Genomic DNA, 19,674 nt, shown 5'->3' on the forward strand with positions numbered 1-19,674 from the left:
ATTATACAAAAGGTTATATAATACATATAATACATAAAAATAATTTATGTTATGTAAATAGCATTATGTTTATTCTAAAATTATTAAATATACATGAAAAATAAAATATTATTCATCCAAATAAGGAATATTATTTAGAATAAATGATTAATATTAGTAGAAGTGCAAAGACTTGGCAACACTGTTTATAAAGCATGGCTTTTTTTCTAGCTCATCTATGAATCTGAATCTAAATTACCCTCATATACTTATCCTATTTTTTCAATCAGGCCAAAACCGTTGAAAAGAACGAGACAAATATTATGTTGCTAAGGTCGGCTTGCTTACACTTTAAAATAATCAAATGGTTACCTTTGGTCATCTTTATGATGCCGAATTAAAAAGCAAATAAAATGTCAAATGTTTCAACTTGCCAATTTCAAAACAATGACACAAACGCGCCCACACAATTTAGTTACGTTATACTTCAGCGCGTGTTTTTCAAAAGTGGCTACATGTTGTGTAATATTTTTTGTTGTTAATTTTAATAAATACACAGTGCTGTTTAAGTAAAATATAGCCCTACGAACAAGCAATGGCCTGCGTTATTATTGTGGGGTGTAAATCTCATTTTTCTCGTAAAGAAAATGAAACTGAAATCATCAGAGGCCCTACTTCGAAAAACGAACATCGAAACGTCGTTCCGAAACGAAGAAACGACGAACTTCGGATTTAACCCTACTACCAAATTACTTCGGATCCGTCATCGTTACTTTCGGAACCATAAACATTTTTTTTTTTTGGTTTGATTTACTCCTTAAGGAGAAGGCAAAGGCTCTTAGCCATACAGCCTAGGAACCATAAACAATCGTTCGAATGAAAATATTGTGTCGGATTAGAGATGTGTATCTTCAAAAACCGTAATTTTTTACCTATCATGGCATTCTTGTAAAAAAACATATAAATTGGATGTCTAATTAGGTTTTCTGCAATCTATCTTTTATTTCATAACTCTAAATGTTTATTAATGACAAAATAATAAATATTTTTACTGATTATGCAATCTACGGTCTTACTTAACCTTAGACTATAATATAAGTTATATTTTACACACACATACACACACTCATACGCCATATATACAATTGAGTCTCACGGATTCACTTTTCACACTTTTTGTCCTACTTATTTCCTCATTTTATAATATATTTTTCGTTCTCCTTAAGTACAGATTTACAAACGATATTTTTTCTACATTCTATATTTTTATTCCTTTTTTAAAATTGTTACTAATTAATTATGGACCATATAAATTTTATTAATGAAATTGAACAGATAGAAGTTTCTAAAGCTTATTCCTGTTCTCCAGAAATGTGTCAGGTTTACGTAGATAAAGCTGTAAACCCACTTAAAATACTGCATATTAATATTAGAGCATAAGTCATAATTTTGATGATCTATTAACTTTATTGGTGCGGATCCAGGTGCAAGTGGATGTTATCATTTTATCAGAATGTTGGTTAAGTAAATGTCCTCTTCTACCAGAACTTCCTGGCTATAATTCTTTAATGTCTAATTATACAAACCAAAATGATGGGGTAGTTGCTTACACAAGATATTCACTAAATTTTGCTGTTGAGATACCAAACTTTCTGGAAGCTAATTGCTTAGTTCTCAGATATAATAACTTTGCTTGTATTGCACTCTATCGTCCCCCCTTCCTATAAAAACATTGACAATTTTGTGATCTCGCTCGATTCGGTATTACAGTCCTTAAACAACTACCAAAATATTGCTGTTATTGGAGACATCAATATAAATATTGGACTTAATAGTAACGACCCAAATTCTGACCCTTATCTGAATGCTCTTACTTTTCATGCCCTAATTCCAGCACATACTTTACCGACTCGGAATACAAATTGTCTCGACCATATAATATTAAAAACAAAAAAAAGAAGCTACTGCTTTAGTTCTAGATTCATCTATTACAGATCACGCCCCAGTAATGCTTATTGCAAATATTAATATAAAAACAAACCATAATTTGCAGCGTTTAACAAAACGTATAGACGAAACAGCCTGCATCAATAATCTTCGAAACTTTGACTACTCCGCTGTTTTAAGATGTGAAAATCCTGATGAAGCAACTACCTTGCTTGTAAAAATTATTTCAGACATTATCACATCACATACTTTAATTAAAATAATTCCTAGTAAAAACGTAATACGTAAGCCCTGGATTACGCCTGGCCTTTACGCTGTATGCGAAACCGCGACAAACTCTATCGTAAAACTGTGAAAAATCCTGACAATGAGATTATTAAAGTTACATATATCCGCTATAGAAACTTCTGTAACAATACAATTAAAAAGTTAAACGTGAATATGAACGCACACAATTTGAAAAAAACAAACAGAAACCCTAAAGCTATGTGGGATCTAATAAAAAGGTAGGAAATTTTAATAAAACTTCTTCCAATGCACATGATCTTCTCACCAACGCCAATGATCCTATATGTTCTGTAAATTATGTAAATCATTATTTCGCCAACATTGGTAAAAACCTAGCATCTAAAATTACTGAGCCAGTCCAAAATATTTATTCAAACTATTTTCAGAAAACACCCCCCCAAAATTCAATGTGTTTGATGAGTACAAGTGCTAATGAAGTAGAACAACTAATTCTTAGTCTTAAAAATACAACTGCAACTGGCTGGGACGGAATACCTACCTCCATAATAAAAGCAATCAGTCAAACAATTACTCCTGTACTTGTTCATATTTTTAATCTATGCCTTTCTTCTGGAGTTTTCCCGAAAGTATTTAAAAAAGCACTCGTACACCCTATTCATAAGAGCGGGCAAAAAAACAACGTTGATAATTATAGGCCTATTTCGGTATTGACAACACTATCAAAAATTCTTGAAAAGTTACTCAATAATAGATTATTAGATTACATAAATAAATATAACATTATTTCTGATAACCAATTTGGCTTTAAACAGGGTAAATCTACTGAAGATGCAGTATTAAATTTGACTAAAAGCGTTGTAAAAGACTTAGATATGAAAGAAAAAACAATTGGTATATTTCTGGACCTATCAAAGGCATTCGATACCGTCTCTATCGACATACTTATAACAAAGCTGGAACGCATAGGTGTTAGGGGTATTGCTCTAGATATTTTTAAAAGTTACCTTAGTGATCGGTCTCAATATGTTAAAATTGGAGATAAAATTAGCCAAGATGAATCCATTAATTTTGGAGTCCCCCAAGGTAGCGTCCTTGGACCTACCTTGTTTACTATCTACATAAATGAACTCTGTCAATTATCGTTACCAAATTGCAAAATTATAATGTATGCTGATGACACAGTTCTACTCATACATGGTAAAAATTGGTCTCAAGCTAGGCTGCGTGCTGAACAATCACTATCTGTTGTTATGAACTGGTTAGCGTATAATCTGCTGACCCTCAATGTCAATAAAACCAAATATATGTGCTTTGCATTAAAATCCTCTTCTCTCCCTCCCTCATCTTTCACACTTATTGCACATGCCTCATGTAATACAATGAAAAACTGCACTTGCCCAGCAATTACTGCAACAACGAAAATAAAATATCTTGGAATAATAATTGACAATCGCTTAATTTGGAATGAACATATAAATTTAACAAAAGTAGGATTCGTAAACTTATATACATTTTTAAAAATCTCAGACCTGTAGTTGACCAAAAAACTTTAAAAATAATCTACTGCTCGCTAGCGCAGTCTGTCATAACCTACTGCATCACTGCTTGGGGAGGTTGTGGTGTATCCAAAATGCTAACCCTTGAAAGAGCTCAAAGGGCAGTGTTGAAGGTCATGTTTTATAAACCAATCTTATACTCAACTACTGAAATATATACTCTTGCAAAAGTACTTTCTGTAAGACAACTTTTTATCCTTCAAATTATTCTTCGTCAACATTCGGAGCTTCATTTTACTCCCAGTATCAAAAAAACGAAGAAGAGATTTAGTATGTCAATCAGACACCTGTAGAACTGCTGCATCCAGTCAACATTTTTATTTTATTGGACCCCGATTATATAACAAAGCAAACAAGTTTCTTAACTTATATTCCCTTACTTTACGTGAATGTAAATCTGTAACAACAAAATGGCTGTTAACCCTTTCATATGAGGATACAGAATCATTCATAAAAATAGGAAAATAATAGGACACATAAACATGCATACATACACACACACACACGCACACACAGACAAACTCACACACACACACACACACACACACACACACACTAACACACACACAACCACACACACACACATTTTTTGTTTGTTTTGATTTAAGGCGATACCTCAAGGTCCATTTTCATACATTTTGTTTCGGCTTTAATCTGGGTAACTAAACAAGTATTGGCAAGTAAAGAATTTAAATTCACGTCTAGTTAGTGATTAGTTCTCGCAGTTGAAAGAAAAACGTAAAAATAATTAATAATCATGGATATTTCGGCCTTTAAAATTTAATATGACGAAATTTAATTGACGTGAATTTAAATTCTTTACTTGCCAATACTTGTTTAGTTACCCAGATTAAAGCCGAAACAAAATGTATGAAAATGGACCTTGAGGTATCGCCTTAAGTACCTTTTGAAAGTTTTCTTTACATTGTGGAATACAACTATCGACTTTACGGAGGTGGGCGTTAATATCTGCGACACAGTTACCCAACTAATGCAGATATTTTCGAACATTGTATTTTTAAAAAAACTGTATTATTTATTCCAAATAAAGATTTCTTAAATAAAGATTTCTTATTGCATTATGTTTTAATCTGTGGAATATTAGAATTTTTGACAATTGATGGACATTGACAAGTTGATTGGCGAAAATCACAACAAATTGGAATTGTAATTTACAAGTAAAATTATTGATTGTATTGGTAAGTTTATTATTAAAATGTTATTTACTCGCTTTAAACAAATGATCTTTTTCATTGTAAAGGCAGTTATTGTGTAATAACAAGTAAATTTTTGGTTTGATCTATTAAAGAAATCATTAGTTTTGCCCATCGATATAGACAATGGTTTTTATGGTAAAATTTATTCAATCTTTCTATGAATTTTATTATTTTTCATCCCAGTAGGAATAAGAACCCATATATTTATGTACCCTGTGTTAGGATGTTTACAATAAATAATTAACATTTTTCTTATGATTCCACCTAACAGTTTCAAGGAGAGTACGATGACGAGTGCACCCAGCGACACAGGCGGACCTCTAATCGGGTCCTTCGCATTGACTGAACTGAAAAAAAAGAAGTACTGGAGAGAGTTAAAAGAAATGAATAAAAAAAATAAAAAACAAATATAAAAATGATTGTAATAATGTTTTATTTTCCGATAACATATATTTGGTAGTTAATCTTCCATGCGTGATGCAGTGTTGGTTATGGCAGCTCTAGCGAGTTAGTAGTTGTTTAATTATTTGATTCTGAAACAAGAAAACATATTATGTTTAAAGTCTAATAAATTCAAAGTCATAGGCACTTTGTACAAAGGATGGCATAAAATTCATAAGTTTTCTAATGGTTATATGGGTGCAGTCAATGCACCCACATACATTCTGCCTGGAATTACATATTTATGAAAAATGAGAAATTATTAATGGCTTGTTTAACCTAAGTAAATAAAGTGTTTAAATTTATTTTTAAATTAAAGGCTAATGCTATGTGGATGATACTTAGGTACTTTCTAAGAATGATTAATATTTATTAACTCACTGTTCTTTAATAAGAGTCCTTTCTTGTCGGTTTTGTGGAAATTTTATAAATTTAGTCAATATATGAGGCTGACTCAGACACTTGCCTGAGGCACTCAAAGACTGTGTGCTGGGCCATGGACCCATCTATTCTTAGTTCCACAGCTCCCTAACAACTCTTGGCATAAATATGTAGTGCAGTCAAAATATGAAATTATCAGACAAATATTTATTTATTTATTTATTTATATACATTTTAGTACAATGCATTTAAAAACAAAATCAAGACCATTTAAACGTTAAGAATACTACATACTAATACCAGCTAGGTTCTTGAGAAAGGTAGAAAGTAATATTTCTTCTGTAGCTTACCTTAGTGGTAGTATCAATTCCCTGTATATGTTCTTGGGAGGAATCAGTAGAACTATATCCTTGCAGATGGTTTCAAAAAGGGGTGGCAAAGTCATATAAGTTCTTACAAATTCCATGTTACGAAGGTTTTACGCAGTTAGAGACGCTTCCAACTTCGCTCAACACTTTCCTCTCGCATCAATTCTTCACACAGGAGTTTTGGAGCAATTTTAAAACCTCTTAAGTACCAAACGAAAGGCTTAGAGCTTTCGTAAAATTGACGCTAAGATCCGAAAGAAGAAACGATGTATTTTATATCAAATGTGTTTTCATAGTGCGGTCGACGAAAGTAAAAATGTCATAAGTGTCAAAATCCGATTACGGATCCGTCGTCGAATCCGTCATCGGATTCGTAACACTTCGTAGTACCAAAATGTACGATCCGTCATCCGAAACTACGGATTTCGTTTTTCGAAGTAGACTCTGAGTTTCATTTTCTTTACGAGAAGAATGAGATTTACACCCCACAATAACGCAGGCTATTACTTGTTCCTAGGGCTATATTATACTTAAACAGCACTGGGTATTTATTAAAATTAACAACAATAAAATATTACACAACATGTAGCTACTTTTGAAAAGCACGCGCTGAAGTATAACATAACTAAATTGTGTGGGCGCGTTTGTGACATTGTTTTGAGATTGGCAAGTTGGAACATTTGACATTTTATTTGCTTTTTAATTCGGCATCATAAAGAGGACCAAAGGTAACCATTTGATTATTTTAAAGCATAATATTTGTCTCGTTCTTTTCACCGGTTTTGGCCTATTTGAAAAAATGGGATAAGTATGTGAGGGTAATTTAGATTCCTTCTATGCTTGTTCTTGTTCTGAGATTTCTAGTACTGATTGCTATAGAAACTTACTATAGCTATATATGTGTGGTAAGATATTATCCGTATACAATCTATAAGTGTGAAAGAGAAAAAATGCCGAGTCAAAAAGCCTCATAGAAGCCTACGCGAGAGAGAGTGATAGAATATATTTTGTGCGCGTGTTTTATATTAATAATGAAATGCGTGCAAACTGATACGGTTTAGATGTGGTAAGCAGAGATGTGTATTATTTGAAATATATGTATTTTAACTACAAATACAAAATGCAAAATACCTATTTTTATTTTATATTTGAAATACTACTTTTTTCGAAAAGTATTTAGCATTTTATTTGAAATACTTTATATAAATATTTGTTATTTCGAAGATACAAAATAGTTTTGTTACATTTTTAATTTATTTTTATTATTTTTCATTATTTTAAAATTCAAAATTAGGTCATTTATAAACGGTCTGATCGTAATCCTTGTCACCAAGAACAATATTATGCCAACATTGCGCGACAAACAAATTTGAAATCAATGGCGATGACTACATTAGATCTGGAAACACTACAATATTTAAAAGATGAAGATAATGCTTTAGAAGGTTTTGAACAGATGTCTAAATGTAAAAAAAAACTCTTCCTTAAATATAATACCTGCTTACCAAGTTCTGAACCTTTTGAACGACTACTTTCATTCGGTGTAATTATTATGAGGCCCCATAGAATTAACATGAAAGATGAACTCTTTGAACATACACTAGTATTAAAATCAGTTAAATAAGAACCAGGTATTTTATTTGGAAAACCTATTTTGAAATTACGTATTTTGCATTTTATATTTAAATACTTTTACTTAAGGCGATACCTCAAGGTCCATTTTCATACATTTTGTTTCGGTTTTAATCTGGGTAACTAAACAAGTATTGGCAAGTAAAGAATTTAAATTCACGTCTAGTTAGTGATTAGTTCTCGCAGTTGAAAGAAAAACGTAAAAATAATGAATAATCATGGATATTTCGGCCTTTAAAATTTAATATGACGAAATTTTAAAGGCAGAAATATCCATGATTATTAATTATTTTTATATTTTTTTTTCAACTGCGAGAACTAATCACTAACTAGACGTGAATTTAAATTCTTTACTTGCCAATACTTGTTTAGTTACCCAGATTAAAGCCGAAACAAAATGTATGAAAATGGACCTTGAGGTATCGCCTTAAAACTATTTTGTATTTCTATTTTAAATACTAAACTAACAATGTATTTGCATTTTGTATTTAAATACTTTTACTAAACTATTTTTCACATCTCTGGTGGTAAGTATGTGTTAAGATGTATTAGTATGTGTGTAGGTGCGCTCGAGGCGAATCGACTCGATGCACCGACACTTAGCGTGGGAATTTTTATCTTTACTGTACCGAACGTAAAATTATGATTATAGTTCCATATTCCGTTTTGTGCAAATAATTTTAGGGCAAGCCAGGCTTTTGGGCTTCTATGGAAGAACCGCCACCGCTACCGTTGATAAGTTCTTAAAATCTTAGATACTTGGTGTTGGGATCAAATGCTGCAGTAAGTACCAATATTTTCAGCAAAATTTTTATTCTCTAAATATTTTTCATAGAGTTTATAAACTAATAACTATTTTCGTTGAAATAAAATAAACCGGGCGGATATAAAATATAACCTACCGGATATATTTTATATCCGCCCGTTTAGCTACCACCATACATAAGGTGTTAAAACCCACCATAGTGGCCCACACAAGTGTGTCGCATTCTAGGATCAGTCTCCATATCCAATTGCAACAGGCCGGCATAATTACTGTATTAAGTGCCGAAGGGTAATCATCTATCATCAGCCAACATTCTATTGCATCTTACTCTGCTTACCATCAGGTGCAGTGCTGTCACATTGCCAGGCTCACATAAAAAAGACAAAAAATTTGAAAGACAATAACACATGGTTCACCTTCTATTTGTCTTTTGGAGTAAAACCATATATTTATGAGTTATATATAATTCAATTTGTGTGAAATATATAACATGGAACCATGTTATGGATAGCCGATTTCCCAAGGAAGGCTATCGGCTATATAACATCATATACGCTACTAGCTTTTGGCCGCGGCTCCGCCCGCGTTATAAAGTATTTCAGGTTAAAGTTTTCCGTGATAAAAGTAGTAGTTTCCCGGGAGCCTATGTTCTTCCCAGGGTCTCAAACTGTCTCCATACCAAATTTCATCTTAATACGTTGGGTAGTTTTTGAGTTTAACACGTTCAGGCAGACAGATGCAGCGGGGGACTTTGTTTTATAATATATTTTTTAGAACTTTTTAAGTGAAACAATCCCGTCATACATCGTTGTTGCATAACTTTAACCGTTTACGTAGCGCAGGCAACGGAAGCTCTCAAAACTCATAATTTTCCCCGTTTTTGCAACATGTTTCATTACTGTTCCGCTCCTATTGGTCATAGCGTGATGATATATAGCCTATAGCACTCCAGGAACAAAGGCCTATCCAACACAAAAAGATTTTTTCAGTTCAAACCGGTAGTTCCTGAGATTAGCCATTACTGCTGCGCTCCTATTGGTCATAGCGTGATGATATATAGCCTATAGCACTCCAGGAACAAAGGCCTATCCAACACAAAAAGATTTTTTCAGTTCAAACCGGTAGTTCCTGAAATTAGCCATTACTGCTCCGCTCCTATTGGTCATAGCGTGATGATATATAGCTTATAGCGGTCCACAAATAAAGGGCTATCCAACACAAAACGAATTTTTCAGTTGAAACCGGTAGTTCCTGAGATTAGCCATTACTGCTCCGCTCCTATTGGTCATAGCGTGATGATATATAACTTTGAGCACTCCACAAACAAAGGACTATTCAACACAAAAATATTTTTTCAGTTCGAATCGGTAGTTCCTGAGATTAGCCATTACTGCTCCGCTCCTATTGAATATAGCGTAATGATATATAGCCTATAGCACTCCACGAACAAAGGGCTATCCAACGCAAAAATATTTTTTCAGTTTGGACCGGTAGTTCCTGAGATTAGCCATTACTGCTCCGCTTCTATTGGGTATAGCGTGATGATATATAGCCTCTAGCACTCTACGAACAAAGAGCTATCCAACGCAAAAATAATTTTTCAGTTTGGACCGGTAGTTCCTGAGATTAGCCATTACTGCTCCGCTCCTATTGGGTATAGCGTGATGATATATAGCCCATAGCACTCCACGAACAAAGGGCTATCCAACGCAAAAAGATTTTTTCAGTTTGGACCGGTAGTTCCTGAGATTAGCCATTACTGCCCCGCGCCTATTGGGTATAGCGTGATGATATATAGCCTATAGCACTCCATGAATAAAGGGCTATCCAAAGTAAAAAGAATTATTCGGTTTGGACCGGTAGTTCCTGAGATTAGCGCGTTCAAACAAACAACTAAACAAACAAACTCTTCAGCTTTATATAATAGTATAGATGTCAAATAAGACCGAAGCATCATGGAAAAATGTTGAAAAACAGGAAAAAATATTATTTGCTACAATTTTCCTTGCATATATGCTACGTAAATGGTGAAAGTTACAAAACAAATATTCATCATGGAATTTTTCCTCTTAAACAAAATGTTAAAATTATAATATTATGAAACTAAGTTCTCCGCCACATCTGCCTGCCTTATTAATAAATATTAAAAAAAAAAATTGGCAAAGCGAAAGAAAACTTTTCACACTAATTCTTAGTCTGAATATATATGTAATTAATCACGTAATAATGTAAAGTTAAGGCGATACCTCAAGGTCCATTTTCATACATTTTGTTTCGGCTTTAATCTGGGTAACTAAACAAGTATTGGCAAGTAAAGAATTTAATATGACGAAATTTTAAAGGCAGAAATATCCATGATTATTAATTATTTTTACATTTTTCTTTCAACTGCGAGAACTAATCACTAACTAGACGTGAATTTAAATTCTTTACTTGCCAATACTTGTTTAGTTACCCAGATTAAAGCCGAAACAAAATGTATGAAAATGGACCTTGAGGTATCGCCTTAAGCAAATGTAACAGCGATACATAAACAAGCGTCAGAAGTTTTTCATTCAATGCTTTTCTTTTTGTACACTAAGATTTAAGTAGTTTTCTTTGTTACTTGTGCTTGTGTAATAAATAATAATAATAATAATATCAGCCCTGTATTATATACTTGCCCACTGCTGAGCACGGGCCTCCTCTACTACTGAGAGGGATTAGGCCTTAGTCCACCACGCTGGCCTAGTGCGGATTGGTAGACTTCACACACCTTCGAAATTCCTATAGAGAACTTCTCGGATGTGCAGGTTTCCTCACGATGTTTTCCTTCACCGTTAAAGCGAACGATAAATTCACAAAGAATACACACGTGATTTGTTAGAAAAGTCAGAGGTGTGTGCCCTTGGGATTTGAACCTGCGGACATTCGTCTTGGCAGACCGTTCCACACCCAACTAGACTATCGTCGCTTATAAAATAAAATAAAATATATTAATCCAATAAATAAAATTTACCGCATCATACAGTTTATATACATATAATTCAACTATCACACCGATAATTATACGAAAAGTCTGGACAAATTTACAAAAAAGAGAAAGTTGTTATCTTTTTAAAAATTGTCACCTTGAAAAAATATTATTTATTAACGCTTGATGTGAATAATTATGTTACAATGTAAATACACTATAAACTCTGCCATGCAGTACTGTGGAATTATACTTGAAATTAGCATAAAAATTGCAAAAAAATATGTAAACATTGTAGAAATGTTGGAATTTGTTCCTTTACATTTTGTTACTCGGCGCCGAAGTCCCATTTCCTTTCTTCTTTTCTATCATGTTAATAATGAAATTAAGATTTATTTAACGTACAAAACTTATTTATTTTCATATATAAATATTGTAAGAATTTATTGCTATAAAGATAATGTAACGGTATAAGGTCAGGTGGGGCAAGTGCGCCGACGGGGTAAGTGCACCTGCCCTAAAAAACTCGAAAACTATTGATGTTATACAATTACCGCAATCTTATATCTATGCTGCTAACTGAAATACAATTCCACTAAAAACCATAAATGGCTCTGTTCATTTAAATACGATTTATTCGCCATTTTATTTTAAGTGTCATTTAGACCTGTAAACAGAGATGACCCCGTGAAAGATAACATCAAATATTTTTAGATATTTAACATATTTCTGTAAACCAGTAAGGTGAGTACATAGTTTAAACCTTTTATTTTAACTTCCTGCCTGAATTTTATTTATATATACTAAAATAGAGGATTTTTTAGCAATGCGAAAAAATGTACCTCAAAATTGTCGAGTAGGGCAAGTGCGCCACAGTTACTAGTCGTATGGCGCACTTGCCCCTGAACCATATATTACCAACCTTTTTTGAAAATATGTTTTACTAATATGAATTATTATTATTAAAATGTTCTATTGTATTTTGTTTTGAGCCGACTTAAATAAAAGGGCGTATCAGTTAATTCGTTTTTACAAAAGAAAAAATGAAATACCTTGGTCTAGGGCAACTTTACGTGACGAGGTTGCAACTGTTCGATCAGGCACGTTATCTGGGTAAAATGCAGCTAAAACATATTAAATGTCATAAGGCCAAATTCTAAGCAATTGAGTTATAAGGCATTCAAAATTGTTAATTCCTACATTTTTGTATGTTTTTTTTTAGTTTTTAAAAATAAAATGGATTTTGTATTAGGGCTACCATTTGTTTATTCCAACATATCCACACACAAAACTCTAATATTAATACCTAAATGTAGCAAAAACAAAATTCTAAAATGTTTTGAACCCCTGATTTACAAATATATGGCGCACTTACCCCGAATTTGATTTGACAGCCATAGTTTGTTATAATATTGAGTGATTAAAAATTATCCAAGAGCAATGCGAGTAAAACTTATTTCTCTATGGACTAAAATGAGTGTTTTCTTTATAATGTTCCATATTGGCGTTTTTTTTTACATAGGCGCACTTACCCCATTTCCAGAGGCAAGTGCGCCTACTACCATTTTTTTTTACTTTGAGCAAAATATTATTAATTTATGGTCCGATTTCCTTGAATGGCTGTAGGTTGTTATCACAAAATACCAAATATTCTTAAATTAATAAAATTATATTCTTAAGTCAGCACAAAAAGAAATTATTTTACATTGAATCCAGCTATGAAAATTTTATGGCGCACTTCCCCCGACTGACCTTATTTTGTTCGTAGAAACGTCACATCAAAGAGAATTATAATCAATTCAATTCAATTTTTAAATTGTGGCTCCATCGGTGGCAGACGATGATTTTGCCAATGAGAATTATAATCGTCACATCTCCCAAACTTTATCCCTGACAAATGACACTTGACAAATAAATCTGACCAGTGACGTATATCTATTGATGTTGTCAGATTAAAAGATAAAGGTATTCCAGTATAAAGACTACAGTAATGCACACACATCCATGACGCCTTTATCCCCGAAGGGGTAAGATAACAAGGGGTGCCACCAGGGCATAAAGTTTTTGCCATTTGTGTTTTGTTCTATGATGCGATAGAGCCCTGGGAGGCGAGCCTATTGCCATATGGAGTACTAAGTAATTTTTGAATCCGGGCTCACATTGAACAGAAAAATTCAACATCGCTTTGTTCAAACTAAGATTTGAATCCCGAGCCAGAGTGCAGTACGTAAAGTGCACGCAATGTGACGCCTCCAAGGCAGACGATACTATAATAATACAAGTTGATTTTGAAATGAAGGCTCTAGTTTATATTCACCATTGCACTTTCTGAATAATATGGCTCAGGATAATAATGATAAACATGTTATGTCGACGACGTGCTTTTATGTTTTTATGTAATATAAGTATGTAAAGACTATAAAAAAATCTATGATTAATCTAGATTCATACTATTATGTGAAAAAATGGGGTAGGAGAAAATACAAGCACACATGTTTTTTGAGTATATCTTCTTTTGGAATGATATGTGACAAAATACATTAAAGCGTATAGTCGGGGTGGGTCAGCTTCAATAAGAGTCTATTTATTACAGCGTAAACTTTAATGCACTTAATTTCAAACTTATCATAAGTACACTCGCGCGCCATGGACTACGTGACTCGCCCCGGTGAGCGCGCAGGCACACCCCATTGGTCGGGAAGACGTCACTTGCGACGCCTGGATACACCTTGTTTCGGATACTCACCGTTACGAGGTGTATCGTGCAGGCAACGTACCGCGACCTATACGGACGGGGAGTCTATTACTAGTCACCGCTATAAGCGCCTTTTAATTTAGTTATTATATTATATCACAAAAAGTGTTTAATGACAAAAATATTGATACAAGTGCATCTAAAGATAATGGACATTTTATTTTACGCTTTCTAAGAAACACCCTGTGGGACAAGTGAACAAAAGTTAGGTAAACGATAAGAAGTGAAGTCACAGATGTCCGCACTGTGATAATCAATGTTTTACACGTTGAAAACATATATAAAGCTGCGAAGCGCCGAATATAGTCATTAGCGCTGTGTACATCGTACGGCAATGGACGTTTGATTATACACCATGTATACCAAAAATATATTTTTGATTTTGCCAATATTAATATCGCTTACACGCGGTGAATTAAGCCTTGAAAAAAAGGATAAACTTTTAAATGGATTCATAGATATTTATGATAATTTACCGAATCAAGTTTATACCTGTGAAGAAGGATTTTTACAAAATGTAGAGGATCTTGTAAGTATCATAATTTAATTAGTAAGACTCAATTTTCATTTGCCATACATCACACTATTGTTGCATGCTATTATAATGAAATTAAATATTCATATCATTCATTATCATTAAAATATGTCTCTTATTCTATTTAATAATGTTCTATTAAAAAATTTTTTGTAATTTAGTTTTAAAAACTTTAAAAAGAAAATATTTTTTTCTATAAATTAATATTTTTAAATAATTAAGAATAAAAGTGAACAATAAATTAAGTATTTGAAATCTTAATTTAATTATCTGTTACAATGTTCATTCTAAAAAGGCTTAATATGATATTCTATTAAGAATACAGTCCAGTCTTAAAGAACACTTGAAGTTATGAATTTTTCTAAGATTTCATTAATATCACTGTTTATTTACTTATAATTTTTTTTTCATATTTGCTATTACTACTAGAAATTAGCAAAATTTTTGATAAATCTTGGAAGCCATAATATAAAAAACAGAACAAATATTTGTTTTTTTGCTATCAATTATTTATTAAGTATACAGGTGTCCCAGAAAATAGTGTCAAGCGGAGATCTACAGATAGAGTACACCTTGGGGTATCCGAATCACCCCCATGTATGTTCCGCGACTTTTCATAGTTTTCGAGTTATGAATATTTTTCTGAATTTTTGAGAATTTTCGATTTCAACGATTAATATTTTTTTTTTATCTATACGCATATTGTTTTTGGTACTTACCTCTATGTTTATCTTTAAATTAAAAAAAAACACTGTTAGCCCTTCCGGCGACCGGCACGTCACACAATGTAATAGTGTAACAATGTAATAGCAGTAAGCAAGTACTAAAGTTTCATTTCTAATAAGCCTTATTCGAGATTTTTTGTTGCAACTAAATTATCATTCGTTGTACTATTTTGTGAAAAACAATCAGCTACGAAACTGTAATGAAAATTATGAAAATGTTGGAGTAAAGTGAAAAACTTACGTTCTATGAATTATGACTTCAATTTAAAGTCTAAACAGGTGAGTTTGTGGTTCTAAGGAAGGTCAAAAACTTACATATTCATTAAAAAAACATAGTTCTTCATGGGGGCTATTTTGGCTAAAATCAACCTTAAAAGACAGCAAGGTGGAAAACTATTAAAATATGCCACCAAACCACGAGAACGAATCATGCAAAATTAATTTGTCTTAAACATAAGAGTATAATAAATGCTTAACTCATAGTTTTCTTGCAGTCATTTTTGGTTAGTTAACAAACTAATTAACTATAGGAATGATGAGACGGCACAAAAATTAATTGTAATCTGATGGCAAGTTTTATGAATTTTTCACCTCGCTGTGTTTTAAAGCTGATTTAGCCAAAATAGCCCCCATGAAGGATTATGTTTTTTTAATGAATATGTATTGAGAGTCTGGAAAAGTTTTTGACCTGCCTTAGAACCACGAATTCACCTGTTTAGATTTTTAATTTAAAGTTGAAAATTTAAGTCATAATTTATAAAATGTAAGTTTTTCACTTTACACCTATATTTTCATAATTTTCATTAAAGTTACGAAGCTGATTGATTTTAGCAAAAAGTACAACTAATGATAAGTTGTTACAAAAAAAACCTCAACTAAGTCTTCTACTTTTTTAAATAAAAAATCATTTAATAGTTCAAATCGAAAAATCTCAAAAATTCTGAAAAATATTCATAACTCGAATACTATGAAAAATGACGGAACATAATATATGGGAGTGATTCGAATATCCCAAGGATGCTCTATCTTTGGATCTTCGCTCGACACTATTTTCTGGGACACCCTGTATAATTAGTACGTAAAAATTATAAGCAAAATCTATACTATTGTATAAAGCTGAAGAGTCTGTTTGTCGATTTCAATGTTATTTTGGACCGGTAGTTACTGAGATTACTCAGTAACTACCGGTCCAAACTGAAAAAATATTTTTGCGTTGGATAACCCTTTGTTCGTGGAGTGCTATAGGCTATATATCATCACGCTATACCCAATAGGAGCGGAGCAGTAATGGCTTATCTGAGAAACTACCGGCTTCAACTGAAAAATTCGTTTTGTGTTGGATAGCCCTTTATTTGTGGAGCGCTATAAGCTATATATCATCACGTTATACCCAATAGGAGCGCAGCAGTTATGGCTAATCTCAGGAACTATCGGTTCGAACTAAAAAAATATTTTTGTTTGGATAGCCCTTTGTTCCTGGAGTGCTATAGGCTATATATCATCACGCTATGACCAATAGGAGCGGAGCAATAATGAAACATGTTGCAAAAACGGGGGAAAATTATTAGTCTTGAGAGCTTCCGTTGCGTGCGCTGCGCAAAACGGATAAAGTTATCCAACAATGATGTATGACGGGATTGTTCCTCTTAAAAAGTTCTCGAAAATATATTATAAAACAAAGTGTTAAACACAAAAACTACCCAACGTATTAAGATGAAATTTGGTATGGAGACAGTTTGAGACCCTGGGAAGAACATAGGGTCCCGGGAAACTACTACTTTTATAACGGAAAACTTTAGCCTGAAAAACTTTATAATGCGGGCGGAGCCGCGGGCAAAAGCTAGTAATTTTATAGTTGCTGAGAGTTATGTACTCATATAGAAATTTAAAATTAATTTATTCCCTTTTTTGCGAGCATAAAAATGAACTGCTGCATAACACAGAAAAAGTAATTGTATTTTTTTTCTTTCTTTATATCATGTAGAGTAGTTTATACCTTAAACTGATTTTGCAAAGGCAACATTAGAGTTTCTTGCCCGTTCTTCTCTGGTGAGAATTGGTTTCCGAACTGGTGGTAGAGTTAATATTGACGGAATCTAAATAATGTATAGCATTTTACAAATACAATTTTTTTTTTTTTTGCATTTAATTTCATTTACATTATTGGCTATGAACCTTAGGAGGTTTTATATGACACAAATAAAAAAGAAATGTGTATGAAATTAGCATGTCTTTTGGAAATATTAGGAATGAATCAGTTTAACTAGGGTATGCACATGACTGTCAAGCAACATACTATAAAGAAGTTTTATTTATTTATTAATATTCCAATATAACAATTAAATATTACGGTCAAATGAACTTGCAATTCGAAACAAAAATATGTGGTATATTTTATCCCAATGGGGTAAACAGAGGCGCAACCAGGGCTACCAATTTTCCTTTGTGTGCTCCATCCTATGATCTGAAAGGAATGTATTTACAGACAAATTAACCTACATTCTAGGCTCCAGGATAATATTTGAATCCAGGACCTCAGAACAGAGTTGTAAGGTAATAATCCGGTAGTTAACGCACATCAAAACAATTTTATCAATTATTTGAATAAATTATTGAACTCATAATAACATTGAAATTGAACTCATAGCTCATAATAACCTCCCTGCTCGAAATAACGACAAAAAAGATTATTAATTTCTCCAATATTTTTAACAGGACGACAAATACTACAGGATCGAAGTCACCCTCCTTATTTCGGATACGCGCAACCTTGATTCTAGAAAGTACATAAAATGTACGGCCAGAATGCAGGAACTCCAAGACGAAAGTGTAAAGGTCGCTAATGATGAATACCATTGCCACGATGTGGAGCAGAAACCTGTGCTTGAACAACCGTTGTTGAATGAGGAGGAAATCACCGTTGACCGAGACATACCAGTTGATGGCATACAGGATCGAGACCCTAATGATCCAATATTTCAAAGCTTGGCAGAAGCGTCCATGCAAAAGTATTTGCAAGCTATTGGCAGTGTAGAACCCCATAAAGTATTTGGTGTTGTAAAAGCGTCATTCCATGCTGGATCCGCATTAAGGACTCGAGTCGAGTTCGTGTCTTCGCCTTCAGACGGAAAATCCGGTGACGTCATTACAGCTGTTATTCGGAGAATTGGGAACAACCGTGGTTGAACAAGAAGGAAATCTCCGTTGACTGCAAAAGTTAACAACCAAAAATACAGAGCTAAGCGAGACACACCAGTTGGTGGCATACAAGCTCAAGACCCTAAAGATCCAATAGTTAGTTCAACCGCAATGTCTTACTGTTCAAGATAGTACAATTGTTATTTGTTAAAAAAAACTTAGAGGTTATGTGTACTTATAAATTTTTATTTTTCTGTTATTTGTTATATTTTTTGGTCTAAGATGTTTTTATTATATAGATACGTTGTCCGAGCTCAATACTGGCAAGACGAAAGTAAGATGATTGCCCGACATTCACTTAGTCAACCTCCAACCACTGTCGCCGCTAGTCAGCTTACTAACTTTTGTATTTTTATAAATAAAATGCCTTCCTGTGTTTTTAGACGATATACAAATTATACTCCAACTGTGAATGAAAAAAAACGTTTCATTTCAATAAGTATACACTATTTAACTTATTTTTTTAACTAATAAATGCATTTTATTCGACCGACATGGCTTGGCGACGGGGCGGTCGACGCTCGGGTCCATTCGGACATACTCGGGCTCACTCGGCGCGTATCAATGCAATCCGCTTGGGCTGTGACTATAGTAAATACTGCGCTGTTTTTATGTGCAATTTTGTTAGTGTACGACGCGTCTATTTATAAAATGTCATTGTTTTTGGTAACGAAATTTTATGTTCGAGTTATCGCTTCAGTAGTAAGAATACATTTTGGAGGATTTTTTCAATGATTGCTTTTACAATAAAATCATTAAGGTCAGGTGGGGCAAGTGCGCCGACGGGGTAAGTGCACCTGCCCTAAAAAAATCGAAAACTATTGATGTTATACAATTATCGCAATCTTATATCTATGCGTCTAACTGAAATGCAGTTCCACTAAAAAAGACAAAGGGCTCTGTTCATTTTAATACGATTTATTCGCCATTTTATTTTAAGTGTCATTTAGACCTGTAAACAGAGATGACCCC

At 33.2% G+C, this 19,674-nt stretch overlaps 1 protein-coding gene and 1 long non-coding RNA gene across 2 annotated transcripts; one reads left to right on the plus strand and one right to left on the minus strand.

Annotated features, from left to right (window-relative positions):
• Positions 1-5,358: 5,358 nt before the first annotated feature.
• On the minus strand, positions 5,359-6,103 carry LOC115450504. Its single transcript, XR_003939300.2, has 2 exons — positions 5,771-6,103; positions 5,359-5,481 (listed from the first exon to the last, which is right to left on the minus strand). It is a non-coding gene; the product is annotated as an uncharacterized LOC115450504 (long non-coding RNA).
• An 8,457-nt stretch (positions 6,104-14,560) lies between these two features.
• LOC115450503 lies at positions 14,561-18,833 on the plus strand. Its single transcript, XM_037438065.1, has 2 exons — positions 14,561-14,773; positions 18,220-18,833. Exons 1-2 carry the CDS (start codon positions 14,600-14,602, stop codon positions 18,688-18,690), a joined length of 645 nt encoding a protein of 214 aa, XP_037293962.1. The 5' UTR covers positions 14,561-14,599; the 3' UTR covers positions 18,691-18,833.
• Positions 18,834-19,674: the final 841 nt, after the last annotated feature.

Source organism: Manduca sexta, chromosome 13 (assembly GCF_014839805.1).
Source record: "Manduca sexta isolate Smith_Timp_Sample1 chromosome 13, JHU_Msex_v1.0, whole genome shotgun sequence".
NCBI lineage: Eukaryota > Metazoa > Arthropoda > Insecta > Lepidoptera > Sphingidae > Manduca > Manduca sexta.